Raw genomic sequence first — 22,482 nt, 5'->3', positions numbered from 1 at the left:
GGCTGTTAAAAGAATCAGACTGTATGATTAGCAAACTAATTGGGCCAATCATCTTCACCAAAATTACTATATTGATGCTTTATTCTAACATGTCCAGATTACCTAGCAGACTTGGTTTAGCACAGATTCTAGAAATAACTTCTCAAGCATGTGTTAATGTTAGTTCTTAATTCTTTTTTTTTCCTTAAAAAAAATCTACACTGTTATTTTGTCCCAAAGCCAATCAGAAGTGTTGTTCATCTTTCTCTTTGACATAAAATCTACACTTGTGATCTATGAGTCATATTTTTAAATATTATTTTCACACTTTCCCCATTAGTTGACGTCATGCTCATTCTTGCATTAGTTCCTTATCAATAGAGATTTCTGGAGTCCTACCATGACATGACTAAGTGTATCTAAAACTTTTTTTTTTTTTAACGCAGGTATGTGTATTGGAATAATTTGCGTTCAGATTCATTCTGCATGCCGGTCTGAAATTATATCACATGCATGTTAAACCCTTGCTTGTTTCTTGAAATAATATATATATATATTATATACCCACTATAAAAACACCCACTATAAAAACATGGCACCACCACAAACACGAAGGCAAACAAAAACAGCACAACTCACCAGCTCAGGTCTAAGGCTGGCAGCTGAGACCAGCCCATCCACTCAAAACACACCCCCACCCAATCAGAACACCCCCACCATTCAAAACACACTCCCATCCAATCAGAACACACATAATCCCCACCCAATCAGCACACTTCCACTCACAGAACACACCCCCTCTGGCAGTTTAAAAAAGAAAAACAAACAGCCACATACTTCTCCCAGAAGAAGGAAGCAGAAACCACTAGCCTGATGATGACGGATGGGATTTCGTCGAAACGTTGCGCCTACACCTTTAGTTCTACGCGGGGAAAAACCCGAAAAACCAAGGATCCATATATATATATATATATATATATATACACACACACACACACACACACACACACACACACACACACACACACACCATATGTTCCTAAGAAAGAATAGAAAAAAAAACCAACCTGCGGCATAATTTGAACAGTACTGTTGGCTTTTTTTGTGTGTTTCAAGGAAAGTAAGTTAGTAATTTTTTTGATCTTTAAAAATATCTCATCCTCCCTAACTTCTTTAATGCCAATGGCACTTTCTTCTGGCTCTCTTGATATAGTATAATGTGAAGTAGGAAGCAAGCAACAAATGCACATTTGTTTTCTCTTTCAAGTAGGTGGCTTGACACCCTTCAACGTTTTTAATTTGCAATGTGTTGCTAGGCTTGGTATCAGGTGGCATTCTGGATCAGCTGACTCAGGCTGCATTTGTATCTCCTCAAGTGTCCCTTCTTTAGCTAATACCTGAGGCTCAGATTGGTCAAGTTGTTCTGTTCCTCAGTGTAATGATTCAGACAGATCCCTAATGCATGTTGACATAGGTTTGTGCACAGTTTATTTTAAACCATAACGTTAGTCCATGAGGAAGTTTTGCACAGACTTATTAAGTATGAAATAGCACTTTCTGGCATTAAAAAAATGGTTTTCCCCTGTTCCTTTTAGGAAAGATGGCTATTAAATAAAAAATGAAAACTGCTCAATATTTTCTGATCAGGTGTATCGAAAGGATTTATTTCAGTCTGAAATTTTGTACCCAGCTGATAGAACACTCTGACATATGTCTTTGATTACTTGGCTTCTGTTATTTTTCTGTTTGTTTCTAATCCCGCCGGGTTCGTCTAAATAAGAGACTACAAATACAACCTCATTTAACATGCTAAAGAGCCTAGTGGAATATACTTCTAGATAGCCACATCTAATATTCCACTGCTGATGTAGAACAGGTGTTCTTAAGGCATGTTTTCTTTTTGTTAATTCTATTCAATACACAAAGTCAATCCCACAAGGCTGCTTAATGATGGGGAGAAGTTGCTCTATCGCCAATATTTTGACCAGATTTGATCGCAGGATAATTTAGGATACTCCATTTAGTGTATTTGCTGCGGATTTGATTTATATGACACCAAGTAGCCATTTTTAAAGTCCTAGGGTTTTCTTTTTCTTACTAGCTTCCATTTGTGCTACAGCAAACCCTTGCAATCTGTTTTTTATTAATGTATTTTAGTACTGTTTGAAATATGGCTCATTGCAATGAAGTTCAGCATATTGTTGGCAATATTTTCTGCTTATCTGCTTATCTGGTTTATAGTTTGAACACTTACATTTACTGTTAATTTTAAAATGGTTTCCGTACTTTGTGTTGGCAAAGCTTCTAAAACTTGGCACTCACCAAAATGTTTTTCTTTTTCACAGATTTCCTTCCCAGTTGCTCTTAGGGCATTTTGCAGAATGCCCATGCCTTACAGTAAACAAACTTATTTTTTTAATGAAAGTAATGCCTTCATTGTTATAATCCGTAAACACAGCCCATTGAGCTGCCAACCACCACTTCTTCCTGAAACACCCATTTATGACACACCATAAATTAATATTTTAAAATCTCTCAAATATTTAAAGTTAACTCTTTGACAGATTTAATTGGATTATATGGGCAAACATCTTCCTTGACCATCAGAAAAAGCATCTATTCAAGACAGAGGGTGACTTTTCTAGGGTTTTTTTGATACAGATTTTAGGAAGTAAATAGAAGGCAGTTTTTGCTGATTAGTAGTGTAAAGCTGGGAAATAGTTCCACTGTTTCTGGTTATACATTAATCTGAATTATTAACTTGGGGTGAGGGATAGTGGTATCTCCAGTAAATTGAACTTTTTATAAACAGGGGAAGTAGCCAGAGTGCTGTTGCATAGTCACAATGACCATTGGATTCATTCAAACTGCTCTATAGAACCCAGACATTCCCACTTTGCTGTAATGTAATAGTCTGCTTGTCAAAATTTAAGACATTGTTGCTTCTTGGCCTTATAACTAAGATCAAATATATTATCTTAATTACTAGAAAGGTTCTTGAATTTCCCTATAGCATTGACTTCTGCATATTCATTGTTTCTAGATCACGTTTAAAGTAAGAGTTGTTTGTCCTAGGGCTGGTTGCCACAATTTTATTCTTTTTTTAAAAAAAATCTATTCTGTCTCCTCTACAATTTGCTTAAGGGTCCTTGTTCTTTATGTTAAACGTGACATTTCAGGTATTGTACCTGTAATTCTATTCTGCCCATATATTTCAGTGGTTTATCTGGCTGTGCAAAGTGCATTTAAGCAGTATAATTTTCAAAACAATATTTTAAGAAGGCTATGCATTGCCTAGTAAAGAAGAAAAAAACTGGCAGGTTGAGCATGCTGTGGATCCCATCAGCCAAGGAATGTCAACTAGCAGGGATTTGGAGACATGCCTTTCTGTTAAAGCTCAGGCTTTCTGGAGCATTCTCCCTTCAGAGATGAGCATGACCCCAACCCTGTTGGCCTTCAGTAAACCCTGAAGACTTAGCTTTGTACCTGAGCCTGGGAGCGTGTGAAGAGCCTAATTTCCTGCCTATATCGACATCTATAATGGCATTTTTTATTGGCTGCCATATATATTTAATTTTGTACTGTGTTGTATCTATTTTTGATTGTTTTATGATTGTTTGCTGCCCAGAGTCACTTGTTTGAGATGGATAGCTATAGAAATTGAATAAATAGATTAATTTAAAAAAAAACAGGATGCAGTGTTTGTGGAGTCCTTGATATTGAGATGGTTCTTTGCGTGCAGATGTTTCATACCCAACTAAGTAAAATCATCAGTGCTAGTGAGTTGAGCTTATTACTGTTTATAAACGGTATCTTTCCCTGCCAGGGTAGATGAGGGTGTACTTTTTTTCCTTGGTAGACCCTTGATTAGGGTATTGCTTTCTCCTAATTGTTTGGGTTTAGCCTTTTTATCTAGCTGTTGCCTATTTGGAAAGGATGTGTTCTGATCTTTTTTGATTCATTCATAGTTTTTTGTCTGAATGGCATGTAAATATAATTTATTTCTGTGTGTCCATTGATGACTGATTTATCCAAATGCCAAGCTCCCAGGAACTCCCTAGCATTTTTGAATTTGGATTGGTCTGGGATGCTTGCAGTTTCCCAATTGAAACTATAGGTGAATATGTCCATGTGTTGTGATATTAAGGAACTTCATTGTGTCTTCTGTCTACTAGACAGTGTTGATGAATATGTTCTGCTAGTTTTCTGCCTGTTTGTCCTACATAGTGGTTGTTATAGACTTTACACTGTATGTTGTAGATTATCCTTGTTTTTTCTTCTTGGGCTACAGCACAGGTCAGCAACCTGAGGCTCTGGAGCCGCATGTGGCACTTTCAGCCTTCTACTGTGGCTCCCAGTCCTCCTCCACCATTTGCAGAGACAGAGACAGAGAGAGAGGCACTTGTGCTTCCCTTCTCTCTCTCTCCGATCTTCTGCTCACCTGGCCAGCTGGACTCAAGCTGTTCTCTGACAAGCTTATTGGGCAGGCTCCCTGCCCTTGCTGCGTCTCTGCAGGAAGCAAGAAGCAGCAGAAAGCAGCAACTCTCTCTCTCTCTCTCTCTCTCTCTCACACACACACACACACACACACACACACACACACACACATATTCTTTTACTTACTTAGTGGGGGAAGAGGACTTGCAGACCAAGGGCAGGAGACAGCCAGCCTAATAAGAATGTGTGTCAGCTTGTCGGAGAACAGCGTGAGGCCAGCTGGCCAGGTGAGTAGAAGATTGGAGAGAGGGAGAGAAAGAGGGATGGGAGAGAGGGAGAGGAAAGAAAGAGAGACAGAGGGAGAGAGAGAAAGAAAGAGGGAGAGGAAAGAGAGAGAGAGAATATGAATATATGTTGTCCTTACTGGACTTTTAGTAAAGAACGTTTAATGAAATATTTTGATTTTTTTTAATTAAGAGATGAGGTATGGGGATAATTATGCTGTATTTAAAGATGGTAGATAAGCTATTAAAATTGTTTTCACCTGTTGGGATGAAGGAGAAAGGGTTTTTTCCCCTCTTTCTCCAGCATAAAAATTTGTTTTCTTTGTAGCAGTTCATTGATTTCACAAATGCAACACACTATAGTTTTTTTTATACATAGCATAAAGGTAAAAAAGGGATATGTGCAGTGTTATCTTCATTTTAGATGTCAAAAGGGTTTTGTGACTCCCAATGTTTTCTGTGAGAAATGGGTCCAAGTGGCTCTTTGAGTGTTTAAGGTTGCCAACCCCTGGGCTACAGGGTCTTTTTACTTAATATGTTTTGGAGAGCATTAGTTGGTTTGTTTACCACCATGGTGCTGTATGATTGTAATAATATATTGGTTTTTATGTATGGTAATGTTACCTTTTTCATAGCTTGTGTTGGTTGTGCTTATTTAAATAAGCAAATATACTTGGCCACTTTATCTCAGTTACAGATAAAAATCCCTTCTAAAATAGGCCTATTTTTTCCCCATACTGAAAGTATGAAAGAAGCCTTGAAAGTGGCCTGCTTAAAGACAGCAAGGAAGCCATGAGTGAATTGAAATTTGATTAAAGAACTAAGAATGTGCAAATCAGTTTAAAGCTCATCTTTGTCATTTGTTTTGTATATTTGTTAAGGGAAAAATACAACTTTCCCCAACACAGCTATTTTTATATATGCCTTCTATGCAGCATGTTCTAGCGCACACATTTGCTGAGCCAAATATAACAGTTCTAGCACTCAATGTGTAGTCCTCAATGGAATTATATCTACATGGAGGAAAGCATGCTGTAGGGCACCCCAAGGTGGTATCTTAAGCCCAGGAATTTTCAACACATTCATAAATGATTTAGATGAGGGGATAAAAGAGGAATGCATCAAATTCGCAAATGACACCCTATGTCCTCTCTATTTTAGTAAAAGAATTGATTGACTGAAGTCATGATAGATGGCAGAGATCAATATTTTGGTCTTATTTAGTAACCACCATGCTATATGGAAGATTATAACTCGTACTGTAGAAAAAAGAAGATGCATGGATGGACCAACCAAACAAGAAATACTTTGTGTCTGTTAAGTAATAGGAGAAAGATCTGGATGACAATGACAATATGATTGTATACAGTTAAGGAATATACATGCAGAATTAATTATGAATGAAACAGCTAAAATATATCCAAATTTGGGGGGGGGGAATCTGTTGTTACCTAGATTATCTGTGTTGTTGTTGGCAGATATTAAAGTGAGGAATACGTGATAGTTCCATGTTAAATTGAAGGGAATATTGATAACAGCCAGAAATTTGTTTTAAGAAATGAATGAATGTTTAATCTGGGGGAAAAATAATTCTGCTAGGTGAGATGAATAGATAGGTGATAATGAGACAACAGTGCAGAAAAAATGGCTGGGCCATTCAGAGACTTAAACACGAATCACAACAGTGAATGGTGAGTTTTGAAAAATATTTGTTTAGAAATATGTGGTTTAAACATTAAAAATAGTTTTAACAGTGCTTGTTTTGATTGCTTATGTTGCAAGAATGAGAGAATTAGAATACAATGAGAATTTCTGAACACAGAAGAGATCAAAAGCATGTCTTAGACAAAAATTAGATATGGATAAAGAGTAAAGTAAAAGAAATGAGAGAAAGTGAAATGACTGCAGAAAGAGAATGTGCAGGTTGTGCACGAACAAGTATTAGAATATATAGGACTCTCCCAAGAGAATTAATAGAAAGTCAGCTTTGAAAATATTGTGGACATAAACACCTTGCCTCTCAAATAAATCCTATAGTAACTGGAGAATTATCATTGTGAGATATGGTCTAGCTAATTTAAAATAACATTTAAACTGTTATGTATTTTAATAATAACAATTCTAATATTTACTCGGATTCTAAACTTCACTTAGTTATGTGAATAATTTTAACTTGTTGCGATCCTTATAAAATATTGGTGAAGAATGTTAAGCAGTTATCCAAGTCCTAAATGAGATAATTATACCCAAGGCCGGTTCTATTATTCCGCTTTTTTTTTATTATAATGGCAAGGATATTTTGAGAAAATATTGAAGTATGGGGAAAAAGAGGATAAGTTTCTTAAATCTGCATTGATTCCTCTCAAAATTAGGCAAATTCTTTTTCAGACTCAAATTCCAGATAAAGAAAGATACAGTATAACAGATAGAAGGGGCCTTGAAGGTGTTGTAGTCCATCTCTCTGCTCAAGTAGGATATCTTATACCAAGTGTAGGTAACCTCTGCTCTTTTATGACTCATGGACTTCAACTACCAGAATTCCTGAGTCAGCTATGCTGACTGAGAAGATCTGGGAGTTGAAGTCCATGAGTCATAAAAGAGCTGAGGTTGCCTACCCCTCTCCTACACCCTTCCTGCACAAATGGCTATCCATTCTTTTTAAAAACCTCCAGTGATGGAGCACCCACCTCTTCTAGAGGCAAACCATTCCACTGATTAATTGTTCTTGCTATCAGGAGATTTCTCCTTAGTTCTAGGTTGTTTCTCTCTTTGAAAAATTTCCATCTGCTACTTCTTGTCTGCCCTCAGCACCATCATGACTTTAAATGCTCACTAAACGAATGTAAGTTGAGGATTGTGTGTATTTACTAAACAGTCCTTAGTGCATGTATCTTATAGGTTCAAACAAGAGGGAGGGTTGTTCTATCACATCTGCTTTTACTGTTCAGCAGCTATTTAAGATTTAATTGGGAATATCTAGGGAAATATTTCAGGGATTTTGCTTGTCTTGAACTTAGATACGCCTCGTAATCTTACAGTGGAGAAAGTCAAGACATCTGTTCAACGTGAGGCAGAGTATGGAATGCCACTGCACAAAAGAGCAAGGCGAAAATTGATGGCGTCTCCTCTGACAACCCAAAGTCTTCAAGATTACAGCCAGACATGTCCTAACCCTGTGGTGGATTCTCTCAGCAAAGCCTTCTGCCCCATTACATATACACCCGAGGTCTGCAAGAAACCAGGGGAGACTCTCTGTACAGGAATTATGATTAAAAAAGCACTGCATACGGCAACCCTTGAAGAAATGAGCCACATGGCACATATTCAGGAACCATTAAAGCAGAGCAGCACCAAAGATGCTACATATAATGTCACCCCAGAGTGCCACATGAACTCAACTATTCTTTGTAAAAATAACACAGACAGTATAGACTCTCCTTCAGATGCAGCCAGAAGCAAGTCAGAAGCAGCCAACAGCAGAAGTGTTTTACAAAGGTATTTTATGTAGAAGAATGTCTTTACTTTTTTCATCTCCATCCCTTTTTCTTTTTTAACATGCGACTATAAATCCCTGCCTTTAGTTTTACACTGATTTCCCTCCATTAGAATTCTGAGGTGTGAATAGTACATTCAGGCAAGAGAGCTAAAATATCTGAAACCTCTATTTTATTAAAAGGCCACATTACAAAATTTATAGCGCTGCAGGTCCTACTTTACTGGTTTTAGTAGAGTCCTTTTATGCTTGTATTTCCTTTTGGCATAGCCTACACTGCTACCTTGAGTGGGCAAAGTGAATGAAAGAGGCTGCTCTCCTTGTTCCTTTCACTGAGCATGCAACCAGCAATAGCACATAGACTTAAATACCACTTCAATATGCTTACAGAGTCAGCATATTGCCCCCAACAATCTGGGTCCTCATTTTATCAACCTTGGAAGTATGAAAGGCTGAGTCACCCTTGAGCTGGTGAGGATCAAACTGCTAGCAGTTGGCAGCGTTAGCCTGCAATACTGCATTGTAACCATTGTGCCACAATGGCTCTTTCCTCTAAGTATGGGAAAGATGAAGAGTAGCAGCAAAACCAGAAGATTTCAAATTGGTAATGACTGGACTTTTGTCAGTTGTTCAACAATACCAGATTCTAACATGAACCACGTGCACATTTATATCCTGATTGTGTAAAAGTTTTTCAGTGCTGATGGTTTTTGTTGCTGTTGTTTGTTTGTAGGTTTGTTTGGGGTTTTTTACATTTCTGTTGCTGTCTTAATGTTAAAGTGGCAATTTCCAAGGCAGAACTAAATAGGCCAACCCCTAATGGAAGCATCCAGATAAACAAAAGTTGATTGAGTAAATTTTATTTCTGTCCCTGAATTTAGCAAATGTATGGAAAAAAACATCCGTCCTCCTACCTCCCATTGATTCAAAGACATTTCTACTCTTTATTTATGGCCTTTACAGGACATATTTACAATATTATCTGAGAAATTTTTGGCCCATATTTGAAAAAGTCTATTCCTTGCATCTCTAGTTTAAGTTAAGGCTTACCCAGAAAACATGGTGAAATCCTCTGATAAAAATGATTATCGGAGGTAGCACTTAACAAAATTTTGAAATTTAAAGCCAATACTGTATATTTCATTTAGTTTGGAAAACTAAATAATATCTTAGAGGTAGGTTTTGTTTTTTAAAAAATAAGATTTTGGGTGATGACTATTATTGTTCTTAATTTCAGACTTGGTCTTCCTTCGCTGTTAAACAGACAACCAGATCCCATGTGTACAAAGCCTTCTTATATGGCAATGACATCTGCTGCTACAAGAAAAAGGACGTTATTAAGGTATATAATGCTTCAAGTCAATTTGCTAAATTAGTACTGAAATTGGTATTTATTGTGTCCAATATCTTCCATTGGATCACAAATTAGGATTAACTGGAAAGATTATTTCTGTTCCAATGGAAGATTTCCACTGACACAGTTTTGGTCATTCAGTGACTAGTCTTAATTTCCAGAATGACCAGAATTGTGCCAGAGAATGAACTTTCACTAAATAACTTTGGATCAGTCATTGTTTCTTGGCCCATCCTATGACATACATGCTGATGTGGGAAAAATAAGATGAAGTGCAATATATACTGTCTTAGTATGTTTTTACAGGGACGCGGTGGCTCAGTGGGTTAGGACGCTGAGCTTGTTGATCAGAAGGTCGGCAGTTTGGCGGGTCGAATCCCGAGTGCCGTGTACTCATCCCAGCTTCTGCCAACCTAGCAGTTCGAAAACACATAAAAATGCGAGTAGAAAAATAGGGACCACTCTGGTGGGAAGGTAACAGTGTTCCGTGCGCCTTTGGCGTCTAGTCATGCCGGCCACATGACCTCGGACAAGCACTGGCTCTTCGGCTTTGAAACGGAGATGAGCACCGGCCCCTAGAGTCGTAAACGACTAGCACGCATGTGCGGGGGAACCTTTACCTTACTAGTATGTTTTTAGTTTCTATTGTTTACCATCAAAAAACCTGCCTTTTTCTAAGTCTTCGGGGTTCTAGATGTGGTATATACAACAAGCTTTATATGGTTAATATTGAGTTAGTATTTGTATTGAACTTTTCTGTATGGGTTCCAAGACACTTGTCTTTTGTTAGAAATGCCATCCCACCTTTACCTGAACCCATTGCTAGTGTTTTGCAGCATTTTTTGAATACGTCCAATAAATTGGTGCTGTCTAAAACAACTTTGACAGGTTAATTAGTATTGATTTGGCTGGCATGTAGAATAAAATTTAATGCAACTAAGTCCATGTTCCTGTGCACACTTATTTTGGAGCAAATGATATGGAAATGGGTGATAATTATTCCTTGGCAAACCTATGTAGCAAAGGGATGCAATTAACAGTTTCTAAAGTGTTCGTATGCATGCTTTGTTTTTTCCATAACTTATTATTTGTAAAAATTTTGCGGTGACACAGTTTTTTGTTGTTATTAATACTTTACCAGATTGGCCACAGTTCTTTCTGTGCCTTCTAGAATGAATGTTTAGAAAAGGAAAATAAACTCTGCCAATTTAACTTACCGTATATACTTGAGTATAAGCCGACTCGAGTATAAGCCGAGACCCCTAATTTTACCCCCAAAAACTGGAAAAAGTTATTGACTCGAGTATAAGCCGAGGCTGGGAAATGCAGCAGCTGGAGGCTGGATCCCCCGAAAGACGTCTCTGCTGAGATGAGAGAACGGGGTGGCAAGCCGCCGAGAGAATGGGGCGGTGGAGTGCTCCGCCGAGAGAATGGGGCGGCTTGCTGTTCTCTCGGTGCAGCACGGCAGAGGCTGGATCTCGCGAAAGAAGTCTCCGCTGAGCGAGAGAATGAGGCGTCTCAGCGCCCATTTTCTCAGCGAAGACTTCTTTCGGGGGATGCAGCTTCTGCCGCCCCTTTCTCTCAGCTGCCCAGTGGAACAGCTTGCCACCAGAAATCAAGAGTGCTCCATCACTGGAGGTTTTTAAGAAGAGACCGGACATTCACCTGTCTGAGATGGTATCGGTCAGTGGTGGCGAAACTTTAGAGACCGAGTGCCCAAACCGCAAGCCAAAACCCACTTGTTTATCACAAAGTGCCAAGGCAGCATCGGCATTCTGGTGCCCTCGGGGGAGGGGACAGGGAGGTGCCTCTGAGTGCCGCCTCTGGCACGAAAAAGAAGGGGGAGCAAAAAATGGGCCACTGTACCGCAAGGCACAAAAACGCCAACCGCTGCGCCGCAGGGTGCAGATACAAGGCACCGCACCACGTGAGAACGGGGCTGTGCTAGTGAGTATCACGCAGGCACTAGCCCCGCCCCCTTTGCAGCATGTGCCTGCTCGTGGCCCCGTGCGCGCATGCACGCATGTAAAATGCTTCCCCCTCCCTTTTCTTCCAGTCCACCAACCGACAAGGACCTGCTGCTGGCAGCAGTGGTGGCGCACGTGCCAACAGAGAGGGCTCTGAGTGCCACCTCTGGCAGGCGTGCCATAGGTTCACCACCACTGGTATAGGTCCTCCTGCTTGAGCAAGGGGCTGGACTAGAAGACCTCCAAGGTCCCTTCCAGCTCTATTCTATTCTATTCTATTCTATTCTATTCACTTTCTATATTTCTATTCTATTCTATTCTATTCTATTCTTATTACCATTCTCTATTCTATTCTATTCTATTCACTTTCTATATTTCTATTCTATTCTATTCTATTCTATTCTATTCTATTCTATTCACTTTCTATATTTCTATTCTATTCTATTCTATTCTTATTACCATTCTCTATTCTATTCTATTCTATTCACTTTCTATATTTCTATTCTATTCTGTTCTGTTCTGTTCTACGTTCTGTTCCATTCCATTCCATATTTTCTATTCCATTCTGTTCCACTGTCAGAGCCCATCGGAGGCAACCCAGTCAGCCCAAACAGGAGTTACACTAAGGCTACGCAGCCTCTCCTCTCAACCTGAACCCCTCCTTACCTTTCCTTTTATCTGCATCCTATTTTTAACTGCCGGCTCTGCCCTGCCCTATTTTGTCCTTGAGCACTCGTGAGCTCATCAAGAACAGAAGGTAACCGTGGGGGGAAAGGCAGGGCAAGATCTGAAAGATCCCCATTTGCATTTGACTTTGCCATCCCATCTGGTTCGAGATAACACACCACACACACACACACACACACACACACACACAGAGAGAGAGAGAGAGAGAGAGAGAGAGAGACGCACACCTCAGCAAAAAAGAAAGAAAGAAAAAAAAGTAGTAGAAGAGGCAGAGAGCCCCTGTGGGTAGGAGTGAGGATGGGGAGAAACAGCAAGAAGACCGGGTGGGGTGGGGTGGGTTAATCACTAAACCTTCCAGTGTTTAACCAAAGCAGCTTTTGCATTTGTCAAGCTCTGCTAGCAGGGCACTGGACGGGCCTGGCGGAGCTGCTGAAGGTGAACGGGAGAAGGTGAGTCTTCGCCGAGAAAATCTCAGCGCCCATTTTCTCGGCGAAGACTTCTTTCGGGGGATCCAGCCTCTGTCGCCCCCTTCTCTCAGCTGCCCAGCTGAGAGAAGGGGGTGACAGAGGCTGGATCCCCTGAAAGAAGTCTCCGCTGAGACGAGAGAACGAGGCGTTGGAGCGCTCCGCGAAGTATGGGGCGGGGAAGCTTGCCACCCATTCTCTCAGCGGCGAAGACTTCTTTCGGGGGATCTAGCCTCTGTCGCCCCCTTCTCTCAGCTTCCCAGCTGAGAGAAGGAGGTGACAGAGGCTGGATCCCCCGAAACAAGTCTCCGCTGAGACGAGAGAACGAGGCGTTGGAGCGCTCCGTGAAGTATGGGGCGGGGAAGCTTGCCACCCATTCTCTCAGCGGCAAAGACTTCTTTTGGGGGATCCAGCCTCTGTCGCCCCCTTCTCTCAGCTGCCCAGCTGAGAGAAGGGGGTGACAGAGGCTGGATCCCCTGAAAGAAGTCTCCGCTGAGACGAGAGAACGAGGCGTTGGAGCGCTCCGCGAAGTATGGGGCGGGGAAGCTTGCCGCCCATTCTCTCAGCGGCTAAGACCTCTTTCGGGGGATCCAGCCTCTGTCACCCCCTTCTCTCAGCTGCCCAGCTGAGAGAAGGGGGTGACAGAGGCTGCATCCCCCCGAAAGAAGTCTTCGCCGAGAAAATGGGTGGCAAGCTTCCACCGCCCCATTCTCTCAGCGGAGGCTTGCAGAGGTGGCGGCGGAGCTGCAGCCCGTTTGGAGAGCTGCTGCCTTCGTCCATGTTTGATGAAAGCAGCCGCTCTCCAAACTGGGGGGTGGAAGTTCTTTTCCTTTTTTTTTTTTTTTTTTTTTTTTGTTCACTGGAGTATAAGCCGAAGTGGATTTTTTCAGCCCAAAAAGTGGGCTGAAAAATTCGGCTTATACTCAAGTATATACAATATACCTGCCAACTTATACTTATTTTGCTGTTCCTAAGAGAGGGCAACAAAATAAGCATAGTCTGCAACTGTCTTTTGCAGTAAATGCAACAGTATTTGGCTGCCTGTTTTCAGGAATTCAGAACAGTTTCCTGCAGCCTATATTGTCTGTGTTTCCAGTTCCGTCACTAAGACACCTGGTTCTTAAGCAGGAGATCATGTGATCACAATGACCTTATGGTCTCACTACCACCACAGTCATTAAGCACGTCACCCACTGTTGTTTTGAGCCATCATGTATCCATAACTTGCGAGTTTACAGCTAACTCCTTCACTGACTGCTTGTTTGAAGCTGGCTATGGGGTGCGCAGATGGCAATCGCAGGACTGTGAGATGTTGCAATGGCCATAAATCCCTTTAATTGTGAAACACCCAATCTCAATCACAGGGACATTGCAATATTAGTAAGTGTGTTAGGACCAGTCGTGTAGTTACTTTTTCAGCACTGTCATCATTTCAGATGGTTGCTAAACAGGCCATTTGTTAAACACAGGTTACTTGTTGGCTTTTAGATGAAGACACAAATAAACACTTATAATGGGTTTGGCATGCTTAGAAAAAAATTAAAATCTTCTCTCAACTTTCACCCAAATAGAGAGAAATATGTGTTTGTTTATCTGAAAGGAAGACAACCCTGAATTTAAGATATTCCCTCCCTCTCCCAGGAATAGTAGATAAGTAGGTGGATGGATACATGGACACTGTAGATAAATAATCCTGTGCAATATCCAGCTTCCCCAATCTAAAGTTGCCAATACTAGCTTAGCCAATCCTGCATGCAATCTTCCCCATGTGCTCAGTGAATGTGTGCATATGATCCATTTGAATATATTAATAGCGCTGTATTGCAGTGCTATGATAATCTAGAGTACTTTCACATACCCATAGCTTTCATCAGGATTTGTTGAATGTTCCAGCAACTATATGAACTCTAAAGAACCAACACAGAATTCTGGCTCAACAATATTGTGCTTAAGAACAAGCTTTTTTTAAAAAAAATGTTTTTCCTCAGTTCTGCATCCAGCAATGGATTAACAAATCAGCACGATCAGGTGACTGCCAAACGCCTAAGACGAGATGTTGCATCAAATAATAAAGCACTGAGAGTACCTGTAACCTCTGGTAAGTGTAAAATTTATAATTTGCAATAATTATGTCAAAATATAACCAACATACAGCTACATAGAAAGCCCAAAATTATAGATTGACATACTCAGTCATTTCTACAATCCTTTGCTATGATAATGTAGTTACACATTTTTGATAGTTTAGCCTCTTTTTAAAAAAAGACAAAAACCTATAGGTTATTTACTGAAAGCCCCTCAGTAAGGAGACAGGTATTAAAGCAAGCAGAAGTGTATGTTGATCTAGTTGTAGATATATCATTTGTTTGTTTGATTGATTGATTGATATAAATCATATCTCAGTGTGACTTTGGGTGGCAAACAATACAAAAAAAATTCAAAAATATGACTACAAAAATTAAAACATAGCAGCCAAGAAAAATATATATATCAATTATTAGCGCAACCAGGAGGCAGGAGCCTTCACACACTCAGCCTGAGGATTGACAAAGAACAAGGTTTTTAGGTCAACAAAATCAACCCAATCTCTGGAGGGAGAATATTCCAAAGGACAGCGACTATGTTAGAAAAGGCTTACTTTTGGGAATCTGCCAGTTATTATTCCTTAGGTTATGGAACCTGAAGCATGCTCATCCTACCAGACCATATTGGATGGGTACAAACATGTGGAGAGAGATAGTCTCTTAATTAATCCCTTAAAACAGTGATTCTCAAACTGTAGTCCACAGACCCCTGGAGGACCATGATATCATCACAGAGGGTCTGCAAAGGCTTGAAAAAAATGTTATGATTTAAATCTTGAGTAAAGTCTTGGTGATCCGTAGCCACAAAAGGTATTTAAAGGGGTGGGGGGGGGTCAGTTGTGGAGAAAAGGTTGAGAAACATTACCTTAAGAAATCCCAATAAAAGCATCAACTGGATACATAGTTGAAACCCATATTAAGAAAGAGGTTGAAATAAAATTGTAGCTTTCTTGAAATTTGCCCAAATATATACAGGTAATCTTGCATATGAACATACGACAGTTCATTTAGTGACCATTCAAAGTTACAACGGCACTGAAAAAAGTGACATATGATCATTTTTCACATTACCTTTGTAGCATCCCCATGATCATACTTGTGGCCATTGCTATGTCCTGGGGTCGTGTGATCATCTTTTGCAAACTTGGGACAAGCAAAATGAATGGGGAAGCCAGATGTTCCTAACTTATCCCCTGCAGTGAATCAGTCAACAACAGAACTTTTGGGCTCAGCTGTGATCATACGTCGAGGACTACCTATATTGAAAACATTTGCAACATCATTATTTGTTCACTTTATATAAGGGGAAATTAAAGGCATATATGAAGAATTACATATGGAGTTACTTTTTCATATTACGTGTAATTTAGGCATGGAATTTACTTTCAAAAGAAGGTAGTGTCAGCCCTCATATTCACGTAGAAATGGCATTTCACAGTCCCTAGGAATTAGCATTTGCTAAGAAACAACAGGAACATCTGGAGTGCTTGTGGAATTTCAAGGTGCATCTGGTTGGCCACTATGTGAAGAAAAATGAAGTCCTTCCTTTCCTAGTTTTCTTCTTTGACTTTAGTATCCTTGCACTTCTAAAAATATTAATCACATTTGGGGGTGGCAGAGTACTGCAGGCTACTTGTGCTGACTGCCAGCAGTTCGGCAGTTCGATCCTTTTTTACAGTTTTTATTAATTTATAATGTAAAACACAAAAATGCAAAAGCAAATAGTAAGAAAAATAAGGGAGGGAAAAAGGAAAGGAGAAGTGTAGAAAAGACGGGGGGGGGGAAAGGTGTTGACCTCTGGTGCAGTAGAATAAAACAGTGATATCAAACCTCAACTTTTTACTTTAATGTAATGGTATAAACTAGCCATTTCTATAACAACAAATCTATCTAATCAGTAAAATTCAAAATCAAAATTTCATTTTTTTCCACCTCAAGCACAAAGTCCAGAAGTGGTTTCCAAGTAGAAACAAAGTGTTTTGGGGGTTTTTTTGTTTGTTTTTTAAATCAAAGTAGTAAGTTTAGCCATCTCACTAACTCCATCAACTTTTGCCGCCATTAGTCCATTGTGGGGATCGAAATGTCCTTCCATTTTTGTGCATAAAGTAGTCTTGCTGCTGTCAACATATATAACATCAAAGTTCCAAATTTTTCCCCAAGTCTTTTTCCATTAAACTCAAACGAAAAGTTTCTGGTTTTATCTTTATGTCCACTTTAAGAATTTTCTATATTAGAGTATGGATCTTACTCAATATTTCTTTTCTTTAACAAATGTCCACCATAAATGATAAAAGATCTCTTCTTTACATTTACATTCCCAACATTCATTTGAAATACTTTTATACATTCTGGATAACTAGTCCGGTGTTAAATACCAGCGATACATCATCTTGTAAAAAAATTCTTTTAAATTGTAATTTAATGTGAATTTTAAACCTTTCATTCACATATTCTCCCATTGTTCAAGTATAACATAATCAGGACATGCCATTCTGACTCTAGCTCTTCCTTAGATTTGAGGGTAGGCTCACTACAATTAAAATATATTATTTTACCATAAGTCCACCAGTCCAGCTTCACCACCACTTTTCTAAAAATGGCTTCCTGGGAGGATGCCCAAAGAGGCATTTTTGTGGAAAACCTTACTTTATCTTTATTCCAAACTCTCAGAATGGCAGGTCTAACAAAATGGTTGTTGAAATCAACTTTTAACTTAACTTGGCAGTTTGATCCATCCTTCCAAGATCAATAAAATGAGAAATCCAGATTGTTGGGGGCAATATGCTGACTCTGTAAACTGCTTAGAGAGGGCTGTAAAGCACTGTGAAGCGGTATATAAGTCGTAGGTGCTATTGCTACATGTAAATAAAAGCAGTGGAGTTAACTGCCATTCTTCCAGGCAGAATTACTGCTTTCCCTGTGGACTTAGTTTGATAAAGTGTTGCATATAGTCTTTCCCATGCTCAAAGAAGCTTAATACAGTGTTATCAGAGCCCCACACAATGCTATCTTCAAGTGGTTAATTATTTCTACTAAATATTAGATAACAAAGGACACCAGCAGTGGTTCCTGTGATTGTATTTTTCAAGAGTCATGCAAGTGAATGATCAATGTAGAAGTTGCAGCACACCAGACATGCTTTGAATTGTAAGAAGCGTCAATATTTTGGGATGTGTATTTGTGCCGCTCCTCTGTAAGAGGCGGTAATGATGTACCATAGGAAATAGTCCTTGAAGGTCTGGCCTCCTGCACAAGCTGCTATTGTAATTTTGTTATTTTGTATCATTTATATTCAGCACACTTGCCATTCCTTTCAGCAAAATATTTCATTTGCATTCCCTCCGTGTAAAAGGATAAGTGCAGAAAAAGGAAGCCATCAAAAATAAGAAATCCATTTTTGGAATATACCATGAGCAGAGTATAATATTAATGAAACTTTATGGCACAGGCTATTTTTGAGCCTTACCCAGAGACATTTGGCATGCTCAGTCGTCAAAATGTTTTAATCCAAAATCTGAACCATTTTTGTTTTGCCTTATTCCATCTTTCTTTAGTTTTATTATTATGCAACTCTACCGATACAGGAATCAATTGATTCAACTGCAAACAGTTTTAAAAAGCTCTCACTGATGATGAACTCTCATCTAAATGGTGAGATTCCTAATTATAAAGTAAAATTTTGAAATATGGTAAAAGTAGCATAAAAGATGTAAAAGATTGCCGGCGGATAACACCCAGGGGGAGGGCCTTCTCTGTGGGTGCGCCTGCCCTCTGGAACCAGCTGCCCGTGGAGCTCAGGACTGCCCCTGACCTGCGTTCATTCTGCCGGGACCTGAAGACTTGGCTCTTTGAGCTCTCTGGCCCAGGCTGAGAATTTTTAACTGGGGTTTTTATTTTCAGGGATAATTTAATCTTTTTAGTTGTTTTTTAACTTTTGTATTTTGTATTGGTGTGATTTTAAAATGCCCTGTAAACCGCCCTGAGTCCTTCGGGAAAGGGCGGTATATAAATCTAATAAAATTAATTAAATTAAAATTAAATAACTGAAAAGTCATCCTCTAGGCAACACCCATCTAATGTGTAGGAGATCATAGTTACAACAACACTTAAAAGAAGTGACTTATGACCGACCATTGCAGGATTCCCATAATCACATGATCAAAATTTGGGGAACTTGGCAGCTTGCTATTGGTATTTGGTATTTATGATAGTTGCAGAGTCCCTCGGTCATGTGATCACCTTTTGCAACCTTCTGACAAGCATAGTCAGTGAGGAAGCCAGATTTACTTTGCAACCATGTTCCTAACTTAACTACTGCAGTGATTCCCTTAACAGCTTGGCAAGATATGCCATAAAGTGGGGTGGGGGGAACCTCACTTAAACAACTCTCTTGATTTGCAACAAAAATCTTGTGGTCGTAAACCGAAGACTACCTGTACATAATTTGTAATTTTTTATATCACTCTGGACACTTCATACATTTTATGCATTTTAAGTATATGTAACATTCAACTTGTATTTAATAGATTGTCAGCTCTTCTGGACATCTCTTTCCTATTATTACTTTGTGAAATTTGGGTTTACCGTGCTTCTGTCCTATTTTATAGTTTAAAATTATAGCTTTCAGTAATCTAATGCCCTCCATATGTATTAAACTAAAACTACATGATCTGCAGCCAACCAGTTAGTTGTAATCCAGCACACCTGGAGAGCATCAGGCTAAATAAAGATGTTTTAACATTCAGGAAATTAATAAAATTAAGTTTTTGTTTTATTAATATACTTTTGGTGTTTTGTTTTGTTTTCTTCCCTCTCTTTAACATGATTTATTCTTTGTTTCCTAGGAATCAGGACAAGAACCTGGAAACGTAATGATGGGCTAAGAAAACTTCTCAAAAATAATTTGAAGGAAAATGCATCAATAGGCACAAAAGTGGGCCCATCAAAGGAAACAGTAAATCTAAAGTGAAAATAAACCTTCGTACAATTTTGATTTCTTAGCAAAAAGAGTGAAACTAACAATTCCTCTGCCACTTTCCCCATGTATGGTAATTGTGGAAATTAAAAATCCATTTTAATTTGCAAAGGCTTTTAATGCCACATCTGGCCTCTAGTTTATCATGTAATTGGAACCTTCATTAGACTTAAGGATTGCTTTGGCAATACTGTTCAATATCTTTGGTAGTCTGGATAGAATTTTCTATCATTTTCTCTCAACATGCTGAGTAAATTACAGAATGTGTCTCCTTTTGCATTCCATGCCAGTAAATGTTTCCCAAACTGAAAGTTTCCATACATGCTGGGTTATCATTCCCCACATTTAATTTTGTCTCAGATCACAGGACTTTCAGTCCAAAACATCTAGAGGTCAAACCATTGGAGAAGGTCGTTGGAGAAATTTTCTTTGCATATAGAACTATAAGTTGTCTTCAGATTGGATTGCGCCAATGGATTCTCATGCCTTTAGATACTTTTAAGTAACTCTTCTAGACTTATTGTCATTTTTTCCAACTTAAAAAAAAGACTATCCAATATCCTAATTCTTACATTAACAACTTGATGTGCAAAGAGATCATGAATCTTTTGTTCTCCATTTTTTTAACATTCTACCTATTTGGCGGATACATTCCAGGAAGAATTTATTTAAAAGGAAGGTATTTAGTTTTAAAATTTTTACTTAACTTCCTGAACAACTGAAATGTTAAAATATGTCTTTGTATATTTAGGTTTCTTACAATGTCTAGTTTTTTTTGTGGCTTTTGTGGTGTGTGTGTGTGTTGTAGTCTAATTATTGTTAATAAAATTTTCAGTCAAAATTGACGTATCTGTAGCTTTTTACATTCGTCTGCTCTTAAAATTGATGCCCTTTAATCTTTATTCAGTATAAAAATATAAAATGATGCCCATGGATTATGTGTTCCTTGTTATAGACAAAAGTATTAAATTCCTATGAACTGAACTTGGCCAAAGCCATCTTCCTTCTTGACCAACAAGTAGCAGCCTCCAAGCTTAATCCAGATGCTTTTCTCTCACCAGCAATTCATCACTGTGACACACAGTTCAACAATATGCCATTACAGTAATAAACATTGAAGATGTTGAATAGAATGAAAGTGAAAGGAAAGGCAATAAAAGGAAATTATGAAACTAGAGTAAAGGGAGAAATGGAATAACAAGTGATTTAGAATATTAAGTGAAATATAAATTAAAGTCTGACAGTCATGCTAAGATTGTTTTGTAAGCACCATGTGCTTTGGGGAATAATAAAGGTAAAGGTTCCCCCGCACATGCGTGCTAGTTGTTTCTAACTCTAGGGGCCAGTGTTCATCTCTGTTTCCAAGCCGAAGAGCCAGCGCTTGTCCAAGGATGTCTCCGTGGTCATGTGGCCGGCATGACTAGACGCCAAGGCACATGGAACGCTGTTACCTTCCCACCATAGTGGTACCTATTTTTCTACTTGCATTTTTATGTGCTTTCAAACTGCTAGGTTGGCAGAAGCTGGGACGAGTAACAGGCGCTCACTCTGCTATGCGGCACTCAGGATTCGACCTGCCAAACTGCCGACCATTTGATCGACAAGCTCAGCGTCCTAACCTAATACTAAATACTACATTGGAAGGTCCAAATAGCTCATATTGAAAGAGAACTGTTTCAATTATACAACTTGAACAAATTATGTGAATTTACATTGCTAGATTTAGTTTGTACAGTTAAAGCTATTTTTGTAAGTAACAAGAAAATAGCTGCAAGGTTTTCTTCCAGGCATAGCCAATTGATGCCATCAGTATTCCTGATCATGTCCGTCATTGGCTCCTCACATAGCTAGTAAACTATGAGAGAATTTATGTCTGGTTCTCAAAATACTAATGTCTTGTTCAGTTTCTCAGATTTCATCAGTCATTGCCTATTATGAACCTTATCTGGTGCAATAGTACAGAACATACATAATTGTGAACATTTTGACCAAATTCATTAAATGTGGTTTAATAATCATGTTAAGTATTGGAAAATCCATATACAAAGCATAAATTAAATCTGATACCTTTGAGGGGGGAAAAAATCTGCTTCTAATTTGGCAGAAAAGCCTCAGTAGCTAGAAGAGTTTCTGCTATCAAACTTGTTTATGATAATTCTTTATGATAATATTAATGCTAATGTTTAAAAAAAAGAACAAGTTGTACAGATTCCAGATACTTGCTGGTGTGGAAACATGTTTTTAATAACACATTATTTTTTATTGAAAAGTTTTAAAATACATTTTAAAAACATAAACTCCCACCCTCCCCCTCCCCACCCACTTCCCCTTCCCCCCCCCCCCGACGTCCCAGAGCTGAATACAGGGTATTAACTTTTACAAACTTAAGCTAAAATATGCTAACTAACTAAAAAAGCACTTTAAATTCTATTGCACTTTTAACTCCCCTTAAACATAACTAAATAACTAAATAATAATAACTAAATAATAATACATCTTATGATACTAATGCTTATTCATATGCTAAATGAAACTTTTTAGTCCCATATTTATTCTGAATATAATCGATCCATCTTCTCCATTCCAAAATATATCTGTTGCGATTGTTCTTTCAAATATGCTGAGATTTTTGCCATTTCTGCCAGGTTTGAAACTTTTAAAGTCCACTCTTCTATAGTAGGCAGTTCCTCCTTCTTCCAGTATTGCGAAACCAAAAGTCTTGCTGCTGTTATTAAATTCAACATCAATTTAGTTTCTA

At 38.8% G+C, this 22,482-nt stretch overlaps 1 protein-coding gene across 1 annotated transcript in view; it reads left to right on the top strand.

Moving 5' to 3' along the window:
* KIF18A (kinesin family member 18A) overlaps positions 1 to 22,482 on the top strand; it is a gene marked incomplete at both ends in the record, with an annotated part of 72,838 nt that overhangs the window by 28,049 nt on the left and 22,307 nt on the right. Inside the window, 5 exons of the mRNA XM_083349684.1 lie at positions 7,718 to 8,195; positions 9,431 to 9,535; positions 14,654 to 14,763; positions 19,594 to 19,703; positions 20,680 to 20,828. Of these exons, the coding sequence (XP_083205810.1) occupies positions 7,718 to 8,195; positions 9,431 to 9,535; positions 14,654 to 14,763; positions 19,594 to 19,703; positions 20,680 to 20,828 (952 nt within the window). The remainder of the gene's footprint in view (positions 1 to 7,717; positions 8,196 to 9,430; positions 9,536 to 14,653; positions 14,764 to 19,593; positions 19,704 to 20,679; positions 20,829 to 22,482) is intronic.

This window comes from Vipera ursinii, assembly GCF_947247035.1.
Source record: "Vipera ursinii genome assembly, chromosome: 1".
Taxonomy (NCBI): Eukaryota; Metazoa; Chordata; class Lepidosauria; order Squamata; family Viperidae; genus Vipera; species Vipera ursinii.
Note: the sequence above shows the minus strand (reverse complement) of the source record. Positions and strands in the feature narration are given on the sequence as shown.